Consider the following 20,431-nt stretch of genomic DNA (forward strand, 5'->3'; position numbering starts at 1 on the left):
ACTTGTCTTGATTTCAAAATATGTGTACAATATATCATTTTCTTTTAGAATTGTTAAATGATGAATAACGAGTACTCGTATAAGAGGATTACGTACCCAATGCGCAGTTAAGTGTTTATAAAGTACGTGAATCGACCCATGCTTTTTCAGATGACAGGTGGTTTAAGATTGTAAACAAATTACAAGAAAAACATGGAAGAAGGGTTAGAACTGCTGGAGCCAACGGAGTTGTACAATATGCTACAACAGGCGACAATTTTCTCTAATTTGACTGATCCTAATTATATGCTGTTGATGGGTAAATATGAATTTGATATGAATGAATGTACATGCATGCATGCAATATGTCACCGAGTTGCTTTGATCTACACCATGTGAGTGTATGTGTTGATATGCCTTAGTTAATCAAAATTTTGGATATTGATTGGTTGGCCCATGTGCTGACATTGTTTGTGAAGGCTGGTTGCAATTGCTGAGTGGTTCACTTTGTAACTGGATACATGGTTGTGGGTTCAAACCTTAGTATAATAATGCTCATACCTTAGCTGTACAATGAGAAAATAGGTAAGTATTGCTCTTTTACCAAATGTTTGGCTTGTAGAAGTGAGAGTCATGGGTATTTTTTATGTAACCTTAAAAATTGAGACTCAGAGTGTGTGTCACAGCAGGTGTTGGCCTCATGTAACCTACAGCTAGTGAAACATTTAGATATGAGTGAATAAAGTGCACAGTCACAGCACATGATATGCCCATGAGATGTTTATTCAATATAAACAGATAAAAGTGCATGACACATGAAAATCATATGTCAACTTAATTGGTGCAAAGATTATTGCACCAATATCCTTGCTTTTAGGTCTGTGGTAAAATCAAGATTTTCTTTGTAATGTGTCTATAATTGCATGCACATTGCAATACACAACTTCCGAGATATCACCTCTTCTGTGATGGAGGTATATGTTCAGTGTTCTGTTGAACACTTGGGTGGGTATAAGATGTATACATATACTATAGCTAGAATAGCTATGTCAATACGAATAAAAGTAAATGAATGTGTAAATTTTGTTTTTATCAGCCATTGGTATACATTAAACTGAATAATATTTGTTTGAATTAGACCATTAGATTAAATATGATTTTTTTTTATTTCCTCCTCTATACGAGTGATATTTTAATCAAAGAAAAATGGTGATTATCGATTTTTGTTTGAGCTAATTTATTACTAAATACCAATAAACTTAATAATATTGTGTTTCCCTGCAGATTGGGTGGTTGCATGATGTTTGATAATCGCGGCCTTAAGGCAATATATGAATTAAGGCAGCGATAAGCATTTGTACCCACCGCGTGTGGTCGATAGTATATGTTTTGCGTCTCACTGCACGTAAGAGTTCCACAAAGGGAAAGAACTATTGGGCAACTCAGAAATTGCACATTGACTGAGCATCAATGTATATCTATGAATAGTTACAGATATATTCCAAAACATATTTTCATTTTATTACATATATTTAGATAATTTCTTTCACATTGGTATGAATCATGCACTTATTTTGGGTTGTACAAAGATTATACTCATTAATTAATCTTTAACTGGACAGATATGTAATTGAGTTCTTATCAAAATAATCTTTGATTCTCCAGCTGAACTCAGAAACACCATATCTTACTCCCAAGGGGCTAATGGAATCTTAATTGGACAGAGAGATTAAACTGGTTCAAAGACTTATCATCATTCCCATAGATTATTTCCTAGATATCTGTTCTGTACATGATGTGCTTGTTAAGTCTTAAAATGCAAATTTTGTAGTACAATACTGCATATATTTATATCAATCTGATTAAAATCTAGTGTAGCGATCTACATTGAGTGAATCATAGGATCTGATTATAATCAGATTGATATTTATATAATTTTGTTAGAAACAAAATAAGTATTCATATTAATTGTTATGTAGCTACATTTTATGAAAAAAGTGTATTTCTAATGATTATTGAACACAGTTACTGAAAATTTTACTAACATATGTAGGGATTACCTCCCTTAAAACATTGTTTTTTAAATAATTAACATTTTAAAAGTTTTTTAGTAATTACGGCTATATGGACCATGGATATCGGCCTGGATAGCTCAGTGGTTAGAGCACCTGACTAGTAATGTAGGGGTCCTGGGTTCGATTCCCGGTCCAGCCAAAGATTTTCTCCTCTCTCCTATATATAGACTACATTTATATATATATACTACATTTGGTGCCGTTGACCACCCCTGGTCTTGCAGGTGAAGGTCCTGTCAGGGGCGAAAAGAATCTGGGTTGCGTGTCTTCAAGGGCGAAGACTATTAAGGAGGGAGGAATGTAGTAATTACGGCTATACGGACTGTGGATATTGGCCTGGATAGCTCAGTGGTTAGAGCAACTGACTAGTAATGCAGGGATCCCAGGTTCAATTCCCGGTCCAGCCAAAGATTTTCTCCTCTCTCATATAGTACAGTTTTAATGACCTGATTTTAAGTTACTATGTACATTTCTTTACAGATGTAAAAATTGACAAAGTTTGTTGATTCTGGGACTCCTGTATTTACATGAGCTCAAAAAAGGGTTATGCCATATATGGCCATATCATCTTATTCAAAGGTCACAGTGACCTTGATTTAGGGCGCAACATACCTTCTTCTTAAGATGCAGTAACTGACCAAATTTGATGATTTTATACCAAATAATTGTTCAATTACGAGTCGGACATGGTTTTGCCATATTTGAACATATATTGTCTTGATCAAAGGCAACTTTAAAGTGCAACCCACCCAACATCTCTCAGCTGGAAAAAGTTTGATGATTCTAGGTCTCATAGTATTTGAGTTATGAGCCGGACACGAAGCATAATTAAAGGACCAACACAATCGCCATATCATATGTCCGGTCTAAAGACGGGCGTATAAAAATTCTTGAAGGGTTGTAAAAACCAAATGCATATTTATAAACAACAACAAAATGGAAAAAAAAATTAAAAACCACAATGTTGTTTTGCATTTGTGCCAGAAAGTAAATTGATAAATTTATAAAGTATTGCCAACTGATTACATCAAGCATAAATAATTTTTCATTTTTGAATGAATGATGAAATGTCTGTAACATGTAATACTAGTTCAGATCAAATGCATGGTGGCTTTTAATGGTAGAAAAAAAGTGGATTGAAAATTATCTAATATATGGCAAGGAAATATTTATTGCTTTGAATTTTTACTTTTCAGATGCTAGAAATAAAAATGAATACAACGAGAGTCATGTTGTTACTGCTAAAAAGGTGCCAAAGGTAAAAACCTTTATATTTGTATCAGTCTATAAAATTATCTTATTCTTTTTTATTCTTTTACCCCTTTTTTTTTTGGTTTCATTGACACTTAAAAGAAATTGTAAATTGAAGGAACAGAATTTGCTATAGAACTGCACTCAAAATTTTGGAACAGACAAATAATACAGAGTTGGATCAATTAAGTTACATTTCCATGCCTTTATAAAACCTGTATTGAAATGATGACATATATCTCCATCAAATCTTTCCTTAACCTTACAGATTTTAAAGTGTAAGAAAAGAAATCTTCACTTTTATTCCTAATAATAAACAGATATTTTCATATTGATAAAAATATTCATAAGAAATTGTGTATTTTACAAATTTTGAAGTTTCAATGTTATTTCAGAATGAAGATGGATATTTTGTGTTACCCTATGATGCTGAATTAGAATGTAAACAGAATATTGTAGTATATGATAGTAATACATCAACCGTAAGAGAAGCAGATGGTAAGCTTGCCATTTTTTACTCAACTGAACTAAGATTGAACAAAACATATATTATGAGATAAATGTATTCTGGTGAAATCTGTCATTTTATTGACCCATATTTGCAAAAAGATGCCAAGGCCGAAAGATCTGATTTTACATAAAAAAAAAATGACCACATTCATACATCTGTATCTTGAGTATAACTGTCACTAAAGTTTTTAAACTTAAAACAAGATGTTGTATATTCAATAATTTGTACATGTGTATATAGTTATCATTCAGGAATTATTAGTATACTAATTTCACTCACTGAATTATTCTGTTACCATGTTGATGAATCGCGTACTTGATTTTGCTCTGTAGCACCTGCTTTAGAATGTGGACGAATGCTGTGGGATATGGGAAGTCGAAACAAAGTGAAAATTCTCAAAGGTAGATAATCTCAATAGAATGCATATGCATGTTTGACGCATCAAAGGAAAAGCAGGGGAGCTTGCATTTGAAGTTAAGCTGTATTTTTAAATGTCAGTTATTCAGAAATTTTGTATTGCAATATTACAATTGTATTTATTAGATATAGTCATTATTCAATTTATCAGACACAATCAAGTTTATCAACTTTGCTTTCTGTTGTAAGGAGGAAAATATGTTAAATTTGCATTTCAAATTAATGAAGAAATAGTAATGAGTGATTTCAAATCTAAAATTTTAAACAGTTTCAAGAATTAAAATTAAGAGGTTTTTATTAGCAGCCTATGCTATTCTTTGACAATAAAACCTTTTCTTTGAGTTTCATCTTCAGAAGACCTCTCCCCCTCCCCGTGAATAGTGATAAATTGCATTTCATTTGGGTACTGAAGCGTATTGCATGCCAGTTTACTACCCATATGCACTGCAATGCTTATGATACATATAAATATAACAGGCTTACGCGATATTGCAAATGTATTCTTTATTTTCTGTATTTGTGAGGGGGCAGACAGGAGGGTAGCCCTCTCCCCTTCCTCCCCTCCCTCTGTCTCTTATATAGCACCAACAACTGGCTAAGTCGTTAAAACAGGTAGTGACAGTTCCATCGCCAAATGCTCAGCATCGGGTGTGAATGTCACAGGTCCTCGGAGATGACCTTAAAAACGGATGACCCGTGTCGCAGTAGGTGTGGCTCGCTAAAGAACCTTCACTGCTTTATGGCCGTAAGTGCCGAGCAAAGGCCTAAATTTGAAGCCCTTCACTGGTCTTGGTGACATCTCCATATGAGTGAAAAATTCTCGAGAGGAATGTTAAACAAGATACAGGTACAACCAACCATATCTTCTCCAATTCCCTCCTCCTTCTCCATAATGACAAGGCTGTAGTGTAGGTACCAACATTTAGGATATATATATATAATGTACTTGTGTTCATAGGAAGTTACAAGAAGAAATAAGGACCTCTGAAGTATATGGAGTGCCAAATTAACATAAACTCAAATAATTGAAGATATCTTCAATTATTTCAAGATATCATCAATTCATTTGATGTGCGCAACAATTTAGATCTCTTCCAATAATAAATGATATCTAATGTCTTCAAATCTGAATTAATGCATGCATTAATTGAATTGATGATAGTGTAACATATGAGACCTCGTGTGCTAATTTTCATGTTAAAGTATGTCCATTCTGGATAAGATTTATTATAATTATTGTACTTGATTCTAAATTATTTTATCGAGTTTAAGCAGCATGTATTATGTCTTGTTTTATTTTCAGATTTTGTTCACATAACTTATAGTCATACCGTTCGTGTTTTGACAACATCCCCATTTTGGATCATTTGTGTACAAACTTCATTCTTTAAATTCTTTCGCAAATACGGCAAAATAACGCTTTACCTTGAATTACAACTGTTAATAATTACCAGATATTCTACTTTGTGCAGTCTGGAGTTGTGTCATTACTTATTTCCAAGTGAAATTGATATTTACCGCTCGCGAACTTCTGGCTGTTAAACCATGCGTCCTCTCGTCTGAGCGACCGCTTCACTACTCATCATGTCATCTTGTGATTCTGCCATCTGATTTTTTTATCATTTAATTATGTTGTATATCAATTTTACCATGAATTAATGTAAAATGATGCTGACCACTATTTTTGTCTATATTTACCTTATGGTGGTGAACTATTATCTTATTTTATCGATCTCATCGACGCACTAAGTTGTGAAGTTACACTTCCGTATTTACATATATCCTTGCGCGCACTACTTTAGAAGGCGCCCAGATTCAAATCTTCATTTTTATAACAAAATAACGTAATCTTAGATATTTTTATTCATTAAACTAATTACATAATTTAGTGTCAATATTATATAGGCAATCCGGACAAGGCCTTATACTGTTCCTTAAATGTTAATAAAGGGTTTTAATTCAGCTTGTCCGGAAATTGGGAACTGTTCGGAATTTCCATAGATCCGTACAGCGTTTGGATTGGGTATAAATTTTCCGGACAAAAAGGACAAACGCTGATTGGTCGTAGAAGGTTATATTAGGAACCCAGCTTCAGCAACTCGTCACTCTTGAATCTTCATCCCTAGGGTTGACACATTCAGAACCAAACCTTCAGAGAAAGTCTAAGGTATTCAAGATGATAAATCTTGTAGTGGATGATGCTAATTTCTATAAGGACTTTGCGTGTCCGGACAGGACAGTTTTCGAGTACAGATATTATTCCAGTCATGTAGTGTAGTAGTTTGTTTATTTATAGTTCGAGTTATTAATTAGGGCTTATGACCGGAACATTTCTAGGAGTTAATCGTTTCCAAGTTCAGAGTTTTATTCGTTAGTTAACGTTTATGTCTTAATAGTTGTCCGGATAATTTGTTCGGATTCCAGAGTAGTTTACAAAGCTAAGTTCACATAGGTTATTCTTGTCCGGAATGAGTTGTCCGGATTTTCGGCGTTATTTGTTCGGATAAGCTTTTAGCTAAAATAAAGTCATTTTAGGAATATACTTGTTAGAAATAATTTAGGCTACTCATAATAATTTGTCTTATAAGTTAGAGGTATCGTAGTAGAATATTAAGGGCATTTAAGAAGTTTAGTGTCAGATATAGTTTATTTACAAGATTTAGATTTCCTTATAGTTAGGACTGTCCGGATTGACGCATGTTAAATTATTTCGGCAAAAACTTGAGTAATAAGTTCTTGAAAGTGGCAATAATTTATGATCTTATTTACGCACAGTTGTTTTACTTTGAGTTCGAGAACGATGGTCGCTTGCAGATACTCGTTAAATATATTTACTGTAGAATGATATCCAAGTTCACCCCCCCCCCTTTTTTTTTTACTGGGTCACATACTGTCTGAATGGTCAGCATCTCATTCGTTGTTATTGTTTTTGATTGTTGCCATCCTCAATAAAAACTTGTCATGCCTGACAAAGGAGTTTTTATTTTGTGACAAGAGTCCGCTCGACTTGTTACAAACTGGTGTCAGAAGTGGGATTTTACATGTTTGTAATTTCCAGGATACGAACTCTTGTCTGTTGTGTTTTCTGTTTAGGGTAATTTTTTTAGTTTTGCTATGTTCTCTCTTTTAAGTATCTTCTTGTGATTGAGATCTCTGTTTGACGCAAAATGGCATCTCCTGATAATGAAGTCGTACTAAATATGCCACAAGACCAACAAAATGAGGTCGACCAGACATCTGAGCATGAAGACGAATTTGATCTCGACCTAGTTAGGCGAGGTGCAGGTGACTGGCAACCTAGATCAGGCGCAAGAGGTTTAAATCTAAAACCGGAACCATACAATGGCAGTGATGATTGGCAAGAATATATTTCACACTTTGAAGTCTGCGCTGAATTGGGAAGATGGGGTGACCATGACAAGGTATTAGCGCTAGCTGCATGTCTTCGGGGCCCTGCACGCACGTTCTACATAAGTCTACCTGTTGAATCTAGGCAACCCTATCCTGTCCTTGTTGATAAACTTGAGCACAGATTTGGAAGTTCCCGACAACAAAATCGCTGGCTCTCCAGATTTGAATCAAGGAGACGCACGCCGAACGAATCCATAGCAGCTATGGCCGATGATTTAAGGCAGATGTCACAGAAAGCTTATCCTAATCTGGATGCCCTGGCACAGGAGGCATTGTCCATAAATCAGCTCTATAAAAGCATATCACTAGAAATGAAGTGCCGTTGCATAGATAAAGACTGTCAAACGATTGCAGATGCCGTAGAAGTCATTGAGCGATATGAAGCTGTCCTAGGCGATAGTGAGAAACGGAAACAACCTGTCAGAGTCGTTGGGGAAGAGAAGGACATCAAGAAGAGTCAGAATGGTGCCAATGCAATCCAGATGGAAGTGACAGATACTTTAAAGCAGATCCTTGCCAGGCTTGAAAAGCTAGAATCCGGACGGACGGGGAAGTTTGGTGGAAGACAGAATTTTAGCAATAGAGAGTGTTATATCTGTCACGCCCCTGACCACTTCATGAGAGATTGCCCTATGAACAAACAAAATTCTGACATGAGAAACAGATCGTACAATCCTAGCGGCAAACAGCAAAGAGCAAACAGTCAGGGAAACTTCAAACCGTCGGCTTACTAGGTCGAAGCTTGGCGGAAGATACTCATGAAAGGCCTACAGAAAATTTAGAATGGGATGAATATATTAGATTAGGATGCATTGGAAAAACTGAAAAGAAATGGGATGATGGCCTTTATGTATCAGGGTTGGTGGGTGGTTTTCGAACGAATTTTTTAATTGACACAGGTTCAACAGCAACAATCATTTCCAAGTATGTGTTTGACAGCATAGACCCTCATGTCAAGCCACAGCTAAGGAAGGAAGAAAGGATACTGGTTGATGTTAACAACAGAGAAATTACAGTCTATGGTCATGCAGAAATTTCAGCAGTATTTGGTCCATTGGAATGTACCCTTCCGGTGGTTGTATGTGATGTGCTGAGTGAAGGTATCCTTGGTCAAGATTTCCTGATGAAGAATATACAGAAATTGGATCTAAGGAAGATGGTTCTATGTACCCATGAAGGTGACATCAGGTGCTGGCTTGGAGGTGAAGCAAGCATGGTTTGTACGGTTGCAGTCAAGGAGACAAAGATCATTCCACCTGAGACAAGATTAATCATCCCAGTTTCAATACCTCAAGCAGAACATTTAGCGGAGTTCGGCTTAATAGAAACACCAGTAGCAATTTTCCAACACAAAAACATCTCCCTTGTCCCGGGAATTATAGACACCCGTTCAACTACCCCATTGGCAGTAATTCAAAATCTTAGCAGCGACCCAGTTACCCTACATCCAAATATGAAACTTGGTGCTTGTGAGTCCTTCTACGAAGTGCTGGCTTCCACAGACCAGTTTTGTTGCAAGATCTCAGAATCTACAAATCCTGATGATAACAACCCCAAACTACCAGAATACCTCCTTGACCTTTTGCATCGTAGTTCCCAGCACCTGCAGAATGAAGAAATTGTAAAGTTACAGAACCTGCTTGTTAAGTACCAGGATGTCTTTTCACGATCGTCAGATGACCTTGGGAGAACAGATTTGGTACAGCACAGAATCAACACGGGTCCAGCAAATCCAATTAGACAGCCTCCAAGGAGATTACCATTTGGCAAACGTGAGGTAGAGAAACAAGAACTAGAAAAAATGCTGAAAAGAAATGTCATTGAACCATCAAATAGCGCGTGGTCATCTCCTATTGTCCTAGTCACCAAAAAAGATGGTTCTACCAGATTTTGTGTAGATTATCGCAAGCTAAATGACGTAACAGTCAAAGATGCCTACCCCTTACCACGCATAGATGAATGCCTCGATTCTTTGTCAGAGTCAAAATGGTTTAGCTGTATGGACCTAAACTCCGGATTTTGGCAGATTGGGATGGATCCATCTGATAAACATAAAACAGCATTTTCTACCAGTCAAGGTCTCTACCAATTCACTGTGATGCCATTTGGCCTTGCTAACTCGCCCTCTACTTTTGAACGCTTAATGGAAGATGTATTCCGAGGTCTCCAATGGCGGGAATGCTTGATTTATATTGACGATATTATCGTACCTGGAAAAACAGTTGAAGATACTCTGAATAGATTAGAACATGTTTTCATGAGACTACAGGCTGCCAATCTCAAGCTCAAACCTTCCAAATGCTCTCTGTTCCAAAAAGAAATTAAAGTATTAGGGCATGTAGTGTCAGAAAAAGGCATCCATACAGATCCAGACAAAACAAAAGCTGTTCAAGATTGGCCTATACCTTCCAGTGTCAAAGAAGTGAGAAGCTTTCTGGGGTTATGTTCTTACTATAGGAGATTTGTACAGGGTTTTGCAGCAATTGCCAGGCCTCTCCATTCCGCATGTCAAAAAGATAAGAAATTCCGGTGGAATGAAGAATGTTCTAAGGCTTTCCAAAAACTCAAAGAAGTACTTGTTTCTCCCCCTATCTTGATTTATCCAATACCTGGCCAGAGTTTTATACTCGATACGGATGCAAGTAACATGGCAGTTGGAGCAGTGCTGTCTCAAATTGAAAATGACCAGGAAAAAGTAGTTTCATATTACAGTAAGGCACTGAATAAACATGAGCAGTCTTACTGTACTACTCGCAAAGAGCTGTTAGCAGTTGTGAGTGCCCTAAAGCATTTTCACCCATACCTATATGGACAACCAGTTCTCCTAAGAACAGACAATGCAGCAGTCAACTGGATGAGGAACTTGAAAAATCCTACCGGGCAGGTTGCCAGATGGCTACAAGAGTTGGGAACCTATAACCTTACAGTTATCCATCGCCCGGGAGTCAAACATAACAATGCTGACGCCTTGTCCAGGAAACCCTGTAAAGCCTGTATACATCAGCGAGACAATGATGCCGGGAATAACTCAGGAAATGAATCCAGCAAAGAAACTGACCAAAATGATACTGATCTTGGCCATGTTTGCGTTGTTACCAGAGGGCAGCATAAAACTTCAGAACCCCCTCAATTTCTAAATACAGCTGTATTGCAAGGTTGGGAGCCTGACCAAGTCCGTTTACTCCAGCTGCAAGACCAGTACATTTTCCCCATCATGATGCTCATAGAGGATGCCGCCAATAAACCTGTCTGGAATGATATTTCACACCTCTCAAGTTCTGCAAAAATACTATGGAGACAATGGGATAGATTACAAATACATGGTGGCACTTTATATAGAACCTGGAAAGCTGATGACAAGGAAACCAGAATTCAGTTAGTTGTACCATTAACAAAGCAGTCTGAAGTTATTAAATACTACCACGACATCCCGTCTGCTGGTCATCTTGGCATTGAGAAAACCCTGGAAAGAATCAAAAATAAATTTTATTGGCCCAACCTTAAAGAATCTGTAGAAAAATACATAAGAACCTGCTCTAGATGTTCTGCCAGAAAGAACCCTGTTGACAAAAGAGTTGCACCTCTTCGACAGTATTTAGTTGGCGAGCCGATGGAAAGGATTGAAATTGACATCATGGGTCCACTTCCTCTATCCCTCAAAGGCAACAAGTATGTACTAGTTGTCTGCGACTGTTTCACCAAGTGGACAGAGGCCTATGCAATACCAAACCAGGAGGCAGAGACAGTTGTTAAATTCTTAGTCAATGAATTCCTTTGTCGCTTTGGCACTCCCCTCCAGATTCATTCTGACCAAGGGCGCAACTTTGAATCTCGGCTTTTCCAGCAAATGTGTCAACTTTTTCACATAGACAAAACCAGAACCACAAGTATGAGACCCCAGAGTAATGGAAATATTGAACGTTTTAACCGTACCTTAGCAACAATGCTCACCATGTATTGTGAAAAAGAACAAAACAAATGGGACGAGTATCTACCCCAAGTAATGATGGCGTACCGTTCCTCAGTTCACAGTAGTACACACTTCACACCAAATATGATGGTATTCGGTAGGAATATCACCATGCCTCTCGAAGCTGTAACATGTCGCCCAACCAAAGAAACGGAGTCTGACACCCATGATTACATATCTGATCTTCAAGCAAAACTTCACTCTGTCCATGAACTTGCAAGACAGAACCTGAAAACAAGTGCAGAACATCAGAAACGTTATTATGACATCAAAGCAAGTAAAAAGTCCCTTGACATTGGTCAGTTGGTGTGGTTATATGAACCTTTACGGAAAAAGGGAGTGTGCAAGAAGTTGTCTTGTCCCTGGAGCGGTCCCTGCATTGTCCTTGAGAAAATTGATGATACGACGTATCGAGTCAAAAAAAGCCCTAGAAAAGAAGCAAAATTATATCATATAGATCGCTTATCAGTATATAGGGGGAGGGATGTGCCAGCATGGATAAGGAGGTTGAAGAGAGAAACTGAGATCTCTTCTATGCAGTAATAGCGTAATGTTTCTGGAAGGAATGTTTAGTATCCATTGTACCTGTGGGAGAAATTGTGTTTCTCCGCTACCGGGGCTTTATGTAATTTCTGTTGAGTCATTACGGGGTAGATTTGGGAGCAGATCTTTTCTCCAAGTTGTGTTTTTATTACCATGAGGTGAGGAGGATGCTTGTGTCTATGGTGACACTGTGCGAAGGGTCGCGCCCTTGTTGTTGTTGTTGTTGTGGTGGTGGTGGTGGTGCGAGGATGCATAACTGGCCTGATCACCCAGGGTGTGCTCCTGTGGTTTTTGTTAGTGACCATGTAGGATCCTTGAAGAGGATGTTGTGTCTGTATTTTGTTTTCTTTTTCTACTTAGTGATATGTGATCTACGGGATCATATGGTGTTGCATCTCCTCTGTAGTGGTGTCTGCTATCTGCTGTAGGTCTGTTGTTGTAAAATTGATTTTTTCTTTTCCTTGTCCTGCTGGCCATCCCAAAAAAAAAAAAAAAAAAAAAAAAAAATTTTTGGTGATAGCTGGGAAGGGGGTTGGATTTTAGAATAAATTTTTATCTCAGAACAAATGAATATGTATCTGCAGACGACGTTCTCGGCTCATAAAATAATACTGAGCCTGACAGATTTTTTTTTTACCCGTTTTCAGCATGTCCTCTGCAGTGTATGCCTGTTGGCTTTGCCCAGAAAAATTCAAAACCAACCGTGACAGGAAAAACCATTTGATTTCCAGGCCACATGAGCGGATGAGGGTTATATGTCCTTTCTGCCCCGTTCGTGATGGTAAGAGAGAGAAGTCCCTGAGGAGGATGACCGACCTGAAAGTTCACGTTTTAGAAGCCCACAAAGAGGAACGTAGAGTTAAGGGGGTGCCGTCTGATTTCTTCTCTGAGGCCAACGGCTTTTGGATGTCCCTCCATCCAGTGGACTATAGAAAGCTAATAAACCCAAATCCCTGGAGGAGTGAAGCTGCCACTAGGGCAAGGATGGAAATGGTGACATGGACAAGGAACAACAGTTTGAGCCGTCGAAGACTGCAGGAGCTGGAACAAGGGTGGGAGGTTGCCAGGAGTTCTTCCCTCACACCTGAAGAACTGATTAGGCCGGATTATTCTGAGGAGATGGAAGAGGATCCCTGCCCAGTGACAAAAAAACCTAGAGGGTATTCTCCATCCAAGCCCGAACTGGACGAGAAGTTCACCATCAAAGCCATCAACATTGAAGGGGGATTACTCAGAGTTCACGTGTTATCGGAGGAAGACGAAGTTTTCAATGTGGTGATGACAACCGAGGCTAGCAGAAATCCCCAGATTCTGTCTTCAGTCATGAGGAAGTCACAGACCATCCGGAGGGACCCGTTCTTTCAACTCCCATCACTGTTCACTCCTGTTAAGTCGCCTACTCTTTTGAAGGAGATGTCCAAGATGCTTGGGGTCGATGAAAGATTGGTGGAATCTATCAGGAAGGGTACTTCCCCACCAGTCTATGTGCCATCTAGTTCTTCACCTGCTGGCTCCCAGGAATCAGGAATCTTGATACAAGCTGCTGAATCCCGAACTACGTTGGATCCCTCCTCTGAAAAAGCTGAACCTCTTCTGGCAATTCCAGTGGCAACTGTGACAGACATTTCTCCATCTGGTGATGCCTGCCCGGATCCAGTCCAGCCAGCTGAAGCAGAGATACCTACTCCTCCTGTCGTCTCCCAGTCTTCTGTCTCCTTGTCTAATTCACAAGCTTTAACTTCTGGAGAGTCTGTTCTTTCAGCAGAGGTGTTCCCTGTTCCAGAGCTGTCAGATGCTGTTCTTCCTGACTTTGAGCAATCTATTTTGTACCAGCTAGCTGACCCTGCAGCACTGAGCAAAGGCGTTCTTTCCACTACGGAAGCCGCAACCACCCATTCAGAACTTACATCTAGTCGGCCCAATGAATCCAGCGATCCCCCTTTGTCCCTTTCACCACCATCTGTGACATTATCTCTCTTGCCTCCATCTATTTCGTCATCAGAAGAGTCTGACGTTTCCATAGTGGGCAACCTTGCAACCTTGGAGAGGGCACACAACTTACTTGAATTTGGAGTCATGCCACTTTTACCACCAGCACGAAGAAATTGGCAGGGAATAGGTGCCTTCGAGATCTCCATGAATAGTGCAGTCATAAGTTGGCCACCAGCTGGCTGGGAGGCGTTCACCCCAGATCAAAAATTGCAGGCCTGGGAATTTGCAGCACTTCAACTTGAGACCAGGGGCATCCTCTCAGCTGAAAGTTTCTCTTTTTCCAGATCGCAGCTCCTCTCTCGTTACAACATGTTATGCTTGCCTGGATCTGCGAAACCCTCTATGTGCTCTGGTGATGAAGTTGACCGGAAGTTGAGGTTTTACAATTACAAGAAGCTTAGTGTTATTGCTATAAAGGGCGTAAGGAGTGCAGATGATGAGGATTTTCTGTGTTTGGTGGAGGCTGCATCATTGAAGAGGACAAAGAGACTCGACAAAGTGATAAATCAAATAAGATCTAAAAATGTTCCTGTCAGACTTGCTTAATGTGAAATCTTACTCCAAAATTCAGGAGAATTTTGTATTTTTAAGTGGGGGGTGGTGTAACATATGAGACCTCGTGTGCTAATTTTCATGTTAAAGTATGTCCATTCTGGATAAGATTTATTATAATTATTGTACTTGATTCTAAATTATTTTATCGAGTTTAAGCAGCATGTATTATGTCTTGTTTTATTTTCAGATTTTGTTCACATAACTTATAGTCATACCGTTCGTGTTTTGACAACATCCCCATTTTGGATCATTTGTGTACAAACTTCATTCTTTAAATTCTTTCGCAAATACGGCAAAATAACGCTTTACCTTGAATTACAACTGTTAATAATTACCAGATATTCTACTTTGTGCAGTCTGGAGTTGTGTCATTACTTATTTCCAAGTGAAATTGATATTTACCGCTCGCGAACTTCTGGTTGTTAAACCATGCGTCCTCTCGTCTGAGCGACCGCTTCACTACTCATCATGTCATCTTGTGATTCTGCCATCTGATTTTTTTATCATTTAATTATGTTGTATATCAATTTTACCATGAATTAATGTAAAATGATGCTGACCACTATTTTTGTCTATATTTACCTTATGGTGGTGAACTATTATCTTATTTTATCGATCTCATCGACGCACTAAGTTGTGAAGTTACACTTCCGTATTTACATATATCCTTGCGCGCACTACTTTAGAAGGCGCCCAGATTCAAATCTTCATTTTTATAACAAAATAACGTAATCTTAGATATTTTTATTCATTAAACTAATTACATAATTTAGTGTCAATATTATATAGGCAATCCGGACAAGGCCTTATACTGTTCCTTAAATGTTAATAAAGGGTTTTAATTCAGCTTGTCCGGAAATTGGGAACTGTTCGGAATTTCCATAGATCCGTACAGCGTTTGGATTGGGTATAAATTTTCCGGACAAAAAGGACAAACGCTGATTGGTCGTAGAAGGTTATATTAGGAACCCAGCTTCAGCAACTCGTCACTCTTGAATCTTCATCCCTAGGGTTGACACATTCAGAACCAAACCTTCAGAGAAAGTCTAAGGTATTCAAGATGATAAATCTTGTAGTGGATGATGCTAATTTCTATAAGGACTTTGCGTGTCCGGACAGGACAGTTTTCGAGTACAGATATTATTCCAGTCATGTAGTGTAGTAGTTTGTTTATTTATAGTTCGAGTTATTAATTAGGGCTTATGACCGGAACATTTCTAGGAGTTAATCGTTTCCAAGTTCAGAGTTTTATTCGTTAGTTAACGTTTATGTCTTAATAGTTGTCCGGATAATTTGTTCGGATTCCAGAGTAGTTTACAAAGCTAAGTTCACATAGGTTATTCTTGTCCGGAATGAGTTGTCCGGATTTTCGGCGTTATTTGTTCGGATAAGCTTTTAGCTAAAATAAAGTCATTTTAGGAATATACTTGTTAGAAATAATTTAGGCTACTCATAATAATTTGTCTTATAAGTTAGAGGTATCGTAGTAGAATATTAAGGGCATTTAAGAAGTTTAGTGTCAGATATAGTTTATTTACAAGATTTAGATTTCCTTATAGTTAGGACTGTCCGGATTGACGCATGTTAAATTATTTCGGCAAAAACTTGAGTAATAAGTTCTTGAAAGTGGCAATAATTTATGATCTTATTTACGCACAGTTGTTTTACTTTGAGTTCGAGAACGATGGTCGCTTGCAGATACTCGTTAAATATATTTACTGTAGAATGATATCCAAGTTCACCCCCCCCCCTTTTTTTTTACTGGGTCACATACTGTCTGAATGGTCAGCATCTCATTCGTTGTTATTGTTTTTGATTGTTGCCATCCTCAATAAAAACTTGTCATGCCTGACAAAGGAGTTTTTATTTTGTGACAAGAGTCCGCTCGACTTGTTACAATAGCATTAATTCTTCAGCTGAACTGATGAGCGCTTTAATTGAATTAATGATCTCTTCAAATGAATTAATGATATCAACAACTGAATTGATGCGTGCTACAATTCAATTGAAGACAAGAGAGCAATAATTGATATGATGTGCACATTAAATCAATTGATGAGAGCAATAATTGAATTGATGTGTGCATTAATTCATTTGAAGAGAGTAATAATTGATTTAATGCATGCATTAATTCAATTATTGCTCTATTCAATTGAATTAATGATATCTTTAATTCATTTGAAGAGAGCAATAATTCTTTTAGAGAGAGCAACTATATAATGAAAGATATCTTCAATTCAACATATTCACAATTGAATTAATGATCTCTTTAATTGAATTGTTGCTCTCTTTAAAAGAATTGATGCGCGCATTAATTCCTTATACAAAAGCATTGTAAATGATTAAATATATCTTCAACTGAATTAAAGAGATCATCAAGTTATTTATACCAAGCTCTAAATTAATTATTGCGAGCAATATTTCTATAAAATTGATGCTCTCATCAATTGAATTGAAGAGAGCAATAATTGAATTAATGCGTGCATCAAATCTATTATTGCTCTCATTAATTCAATTGATGCACACATCAATTGAATTGAAGAGAGCAATAATTGAATTAATGCGTGCATTAAATCAATTATTGCTCCCATTAATTCAATCGATGTGCGCATTAATTCAATTGATTAGAGCAATAATTGAATTGAAGCGCGCATTAATTCATTTGATGAGAACAATAATTGATTTAATGTGCGCTTCAATTCAATTAAAGAGAGCAATAATTGAATTGATGATTTCTTCAAATAATTGAAGATATCTTCAATTATTTGAGTTTATGTTAATTTGGTGCTCCATAGAAGTATACTGATTATAATTTTTGTATAAAAAAGGAACACTACTTTAAAAAGTAAATAAACTAATTTTCAGGTGGATATGAAGAATTTTCAGCACTTTATCCATTCTTGCGAACACAAAAGATTATGTTTATGCCAAAGGTAAGCAAATCTATTTTTCAAGGTATTCATGTACACTTGTATATTGAATTTTTTTTTCATGCATTGTGACATCATACATGATCTCTGTGTTCTACATTGTCATTTATGTTGAAATTTCTTGCAAATGTATTTAAATTTATTTTGCAGGAGATGGACGACAACCTGAAGCCCTACCCTACAGAAATCATGCCGGGAGTTTTGTATCTCGGGAACTGGAGACAGGGAAATGCTTCCTACATACAAAAGGACTTAAAAGTGAAAGGACATGTAAACTGTTGTGTGGAATCGGAGACTTTGTAAGTTTTTGATAGAAATTAATCACTGAGAGAATTATTAAGGGTTATCACATTTCATGCATAAAAGTTCTCTAAAATTCTGCATTTTCCACAAGATAATTTTTAGTAATTTCAACATTTAGGTATATTTCTGAAATAAAACACCAGGTATCTCTTTTTTTGAAGTTTTTCAGATCCTGGTCCACATTTGCTCCACATTCAGGTAGAAGATGACAATGATGCAGACATCTATAGCAAATTCCAAACTGCCTGTACATTTATTGGTATGCATTTAGCATTTTTTTTAAAAAACAGACATCACTCCAAAATGTCACAGTCACTCAATAGAAGAGTGTTTGCTCAATCTGATTAAAATAAGATCATTTGATCCGCTCCATTATGTCGCTACACAAAGAAGCCGGAGCGGATTCAAAACAGCTAATTTTAATTAGATTGAGTGTTAAAATTTGCTTCACAATGGGGAGGTTGCAAGTACGAGCCCTGCTCTTGCCATGGTCGCGTTGATTGCTCCTTTACCAAAAGCTCAGCATTTAGAGGTGAGAGTCACAGGTCTTTCAGAAATAACCTTAAAAAAAGAGGGAGAGGGCTCATATAGGCTAAGCCTACCGCCCAATCCCATTCGATTTATTGAATAAATATTGTTTAAACTAAAAATGGAGATTTTGAGTCACAGCAGGCAATGGCACATTGAAGATTCCTCACTGCTACGTCCCTGAATGTTAAGTATAGGACTCCACCTACAACTGGTGACATCTCAATATGAGCGCAAAACTCTCCATGGGACGCAAGACAAACAGCCAATCAAACTACACCTGTGACCTGTACATTTATTGGAAATGTATTACCCCTTTTTCTTAAAAAAATATAAAAATCACTCCTTTAAGTACACCTGTACCTGTAGAGTCGATGTCAACTTTAAACATGCTCATCCACAGGCCTTATCGGTCACCTGAATACTAGTGAAAAAAGTATCACTACTCCCACAGGCCTTATCGGTCACCTGAATACTAGTGAAAAAAGTATCACTACTCCCACAGGCCTTATCGGTCACCTGAATACTAGTGAAAAAAGTATCACTACTCCCATGGGCTATGAAATCTAGAACTTTAAACTTAGGTCACTGTTCAAAAGTTATTAGCAAGGTAAAAGTTTTTTAAAAGTAGGTCAAACTCCAAGGTCAAGGTCACAAGGTCAAATATTTTGGTACCCATGGAAATGTCTTGTCACAAGGAATAATCATGTAAAATATCAAAGCTCTAACACTCACTGTTCAAAAGTTATTAGCAAGGTTAACGTTTTCAAAAAGTAGGTCAAACTCTTAAGGTCACAAGGTAAAAAATGTTGGTACCCACGGAAAGCTCTTGTCACAAGGAATACTCATGTGAAATATCAAAGCTCTAGCACCTACTGTTCAAAAGTTATTAGCAAGGTTAAAGTTTCAGACAGAATGACAAACAGGACAAAAACAGTATGCCCCCCGATCTTCGATCTTTATCTGGCAGATTATACTTGTATTGTAATGTTGTAGATACCCACAAAGACAACAACCAGGTGGTGCTAGTGTTCTCTAACCTCGGGATCAGTAGGAGTGCCACCATTGTCCTGGCCTATCTCATTCACAAGTTCAAATGGACCTTGCAGGTTAGCAACATGCTATTAAGATACTCTATATCCTTTTATATGCATGTATATGAACTGCTACCATGTAATTAAAACATCTATGAATTTAAATTATCTGGTGACAATGTGTCATCTTTATATAAAGATTCCCTTGTTTCTCTATCTATGTATATATCTATCTATATACACACACTGTGGACACAAATAGCATATTACAATGTGATTTTATCCGTTTCAGGAAGCATACGATCATGTTTTGAAGTGTTGCAGCACAATCCGACCCAACCGAGGGTTCATTGAACAGCTGTCACAGTGGGAGGAAGCCATACTGGGGGCAAAAAAGACTAATATTGAGGACCCTAATTTCTGAAACCAAACTACACATTTGTATTTCATTCTCAATGTAATGTTCCAACATTCTGAAGTTTTTCAGAAAGGAATTGTTCATAGAACAAATTGTCCATTCACAGATGTGTTTGTGATAATTTCCACTATCTTTGGATTATTCATAATACTATGCATGGCTATTCATTTATTTTATTTTTTTTTCAAAGTTTGTGTGAAGAAAGTGGAATACCCTATCATGGAACTGTGTGTACATTGATACATACCATACAAACACTGAATACCACATTTCTATTGGTTGATGGAATATGTATTGTACATGTAAATATAATTGTCCAAAGTGTTCCTTTATAAACATTTTGTTTAAAACTCTTGAAATAAAATAAAATATATTGTATATAAGCATTCCAAAATTCAATAATATACCAATCTAAGTAGTTCAATGACTCTTTCCCAGTTTTTGCACTTATGGTAAATTTATTAGAAAAAAAACTTTGCTAATTAAAAAGTTATAATTTTAAATACACAATAAC

General features: G+C 37.2%; 1 protein-coding gene across 2 annotated transcripts; it reads left to right on the plus strand.

Annotated features, from left to right (window-relative positions):
- The first annotated feature begins 36 nt into the window (after positions 1-36).
- On the plus strand, positions 37-20,303 carry LOC125674394 (serine/threonine/tyrosine-interacting-like protein 1). Of its 2 annotated transcripts, XM_048911548.2 has the most exons (10): positions 37-298; positions 3,251-3,312; positions 3,701-3,803; positions 4,149-4,217; positions 17,570-17,637; positions 17,785-17,933; positions 18,099-18,196; positions 19,462-19,574; positions 19,792-19,956; positions 20,108-20,303. In XM_048911548.2, exons 1-9 carry the CDS (start codon positions 193-195, stop codon positions 19,921-19,923), a joined length of 900 nt encoding a protein of 299 aa, XP_048767505.1. In that variant the 5' UTR covers positions 37-192; the 3' UTR covers positions 19,924-19,956; positions 20,108-20,303. The 2 variants fall into 2 exon arrangements, with proteins under 2 accessions (XP_048767505.1, XP_048767495.1); XM_048911538.2 differs by having other exon boundaries at positions 41-298; positions 19,792-20,303.
- The last annotated feature ends 128 nt before the right edge of the window (positions 20,304-20,431 follow it).

The sequence above is a fragment of the Ostrea edulis genome, chromosome 1 (genome assembly GCF_947568905.1).
Source record: "Ostrea edulis chromosome 1, xbOstEdul1.1, whole genome shotgun sequence".
NCBI classification, from domain to species: Eukaryota; Metazoa; Mollusca; class Bivalvia; order Ostreida; family Ostreidae; genus Ostrea; species Ostrea edulis.

What these genes read in the sequence shown, in the direction of transcription:
- LOC125674394 (XM_048911548.2), top strand. Translation starts at nt 193, where the DNA reads ATGGAAGAAGGGTTAGAACTGCTGGAGCCAACGGAGTTGTACAATATG. An exon ending in AGATTATGTTTATGCCAAAG is followed by an intron (nt 17,638 to 17,784) that starts GTAAGCAAATCT and finishes TTTATTTTGCAG; the next exon opens with GAGATGGACGACAACCTGAA. An exon ending in AGTTCAAATGGACCTTGCAG is followed by an intron (nt 19,575 to 19,791) that starts GTTAGCAACATG and finishes TATCCGTTTCAG; the next exon opens with GAAGCATACGATCATGTTTT.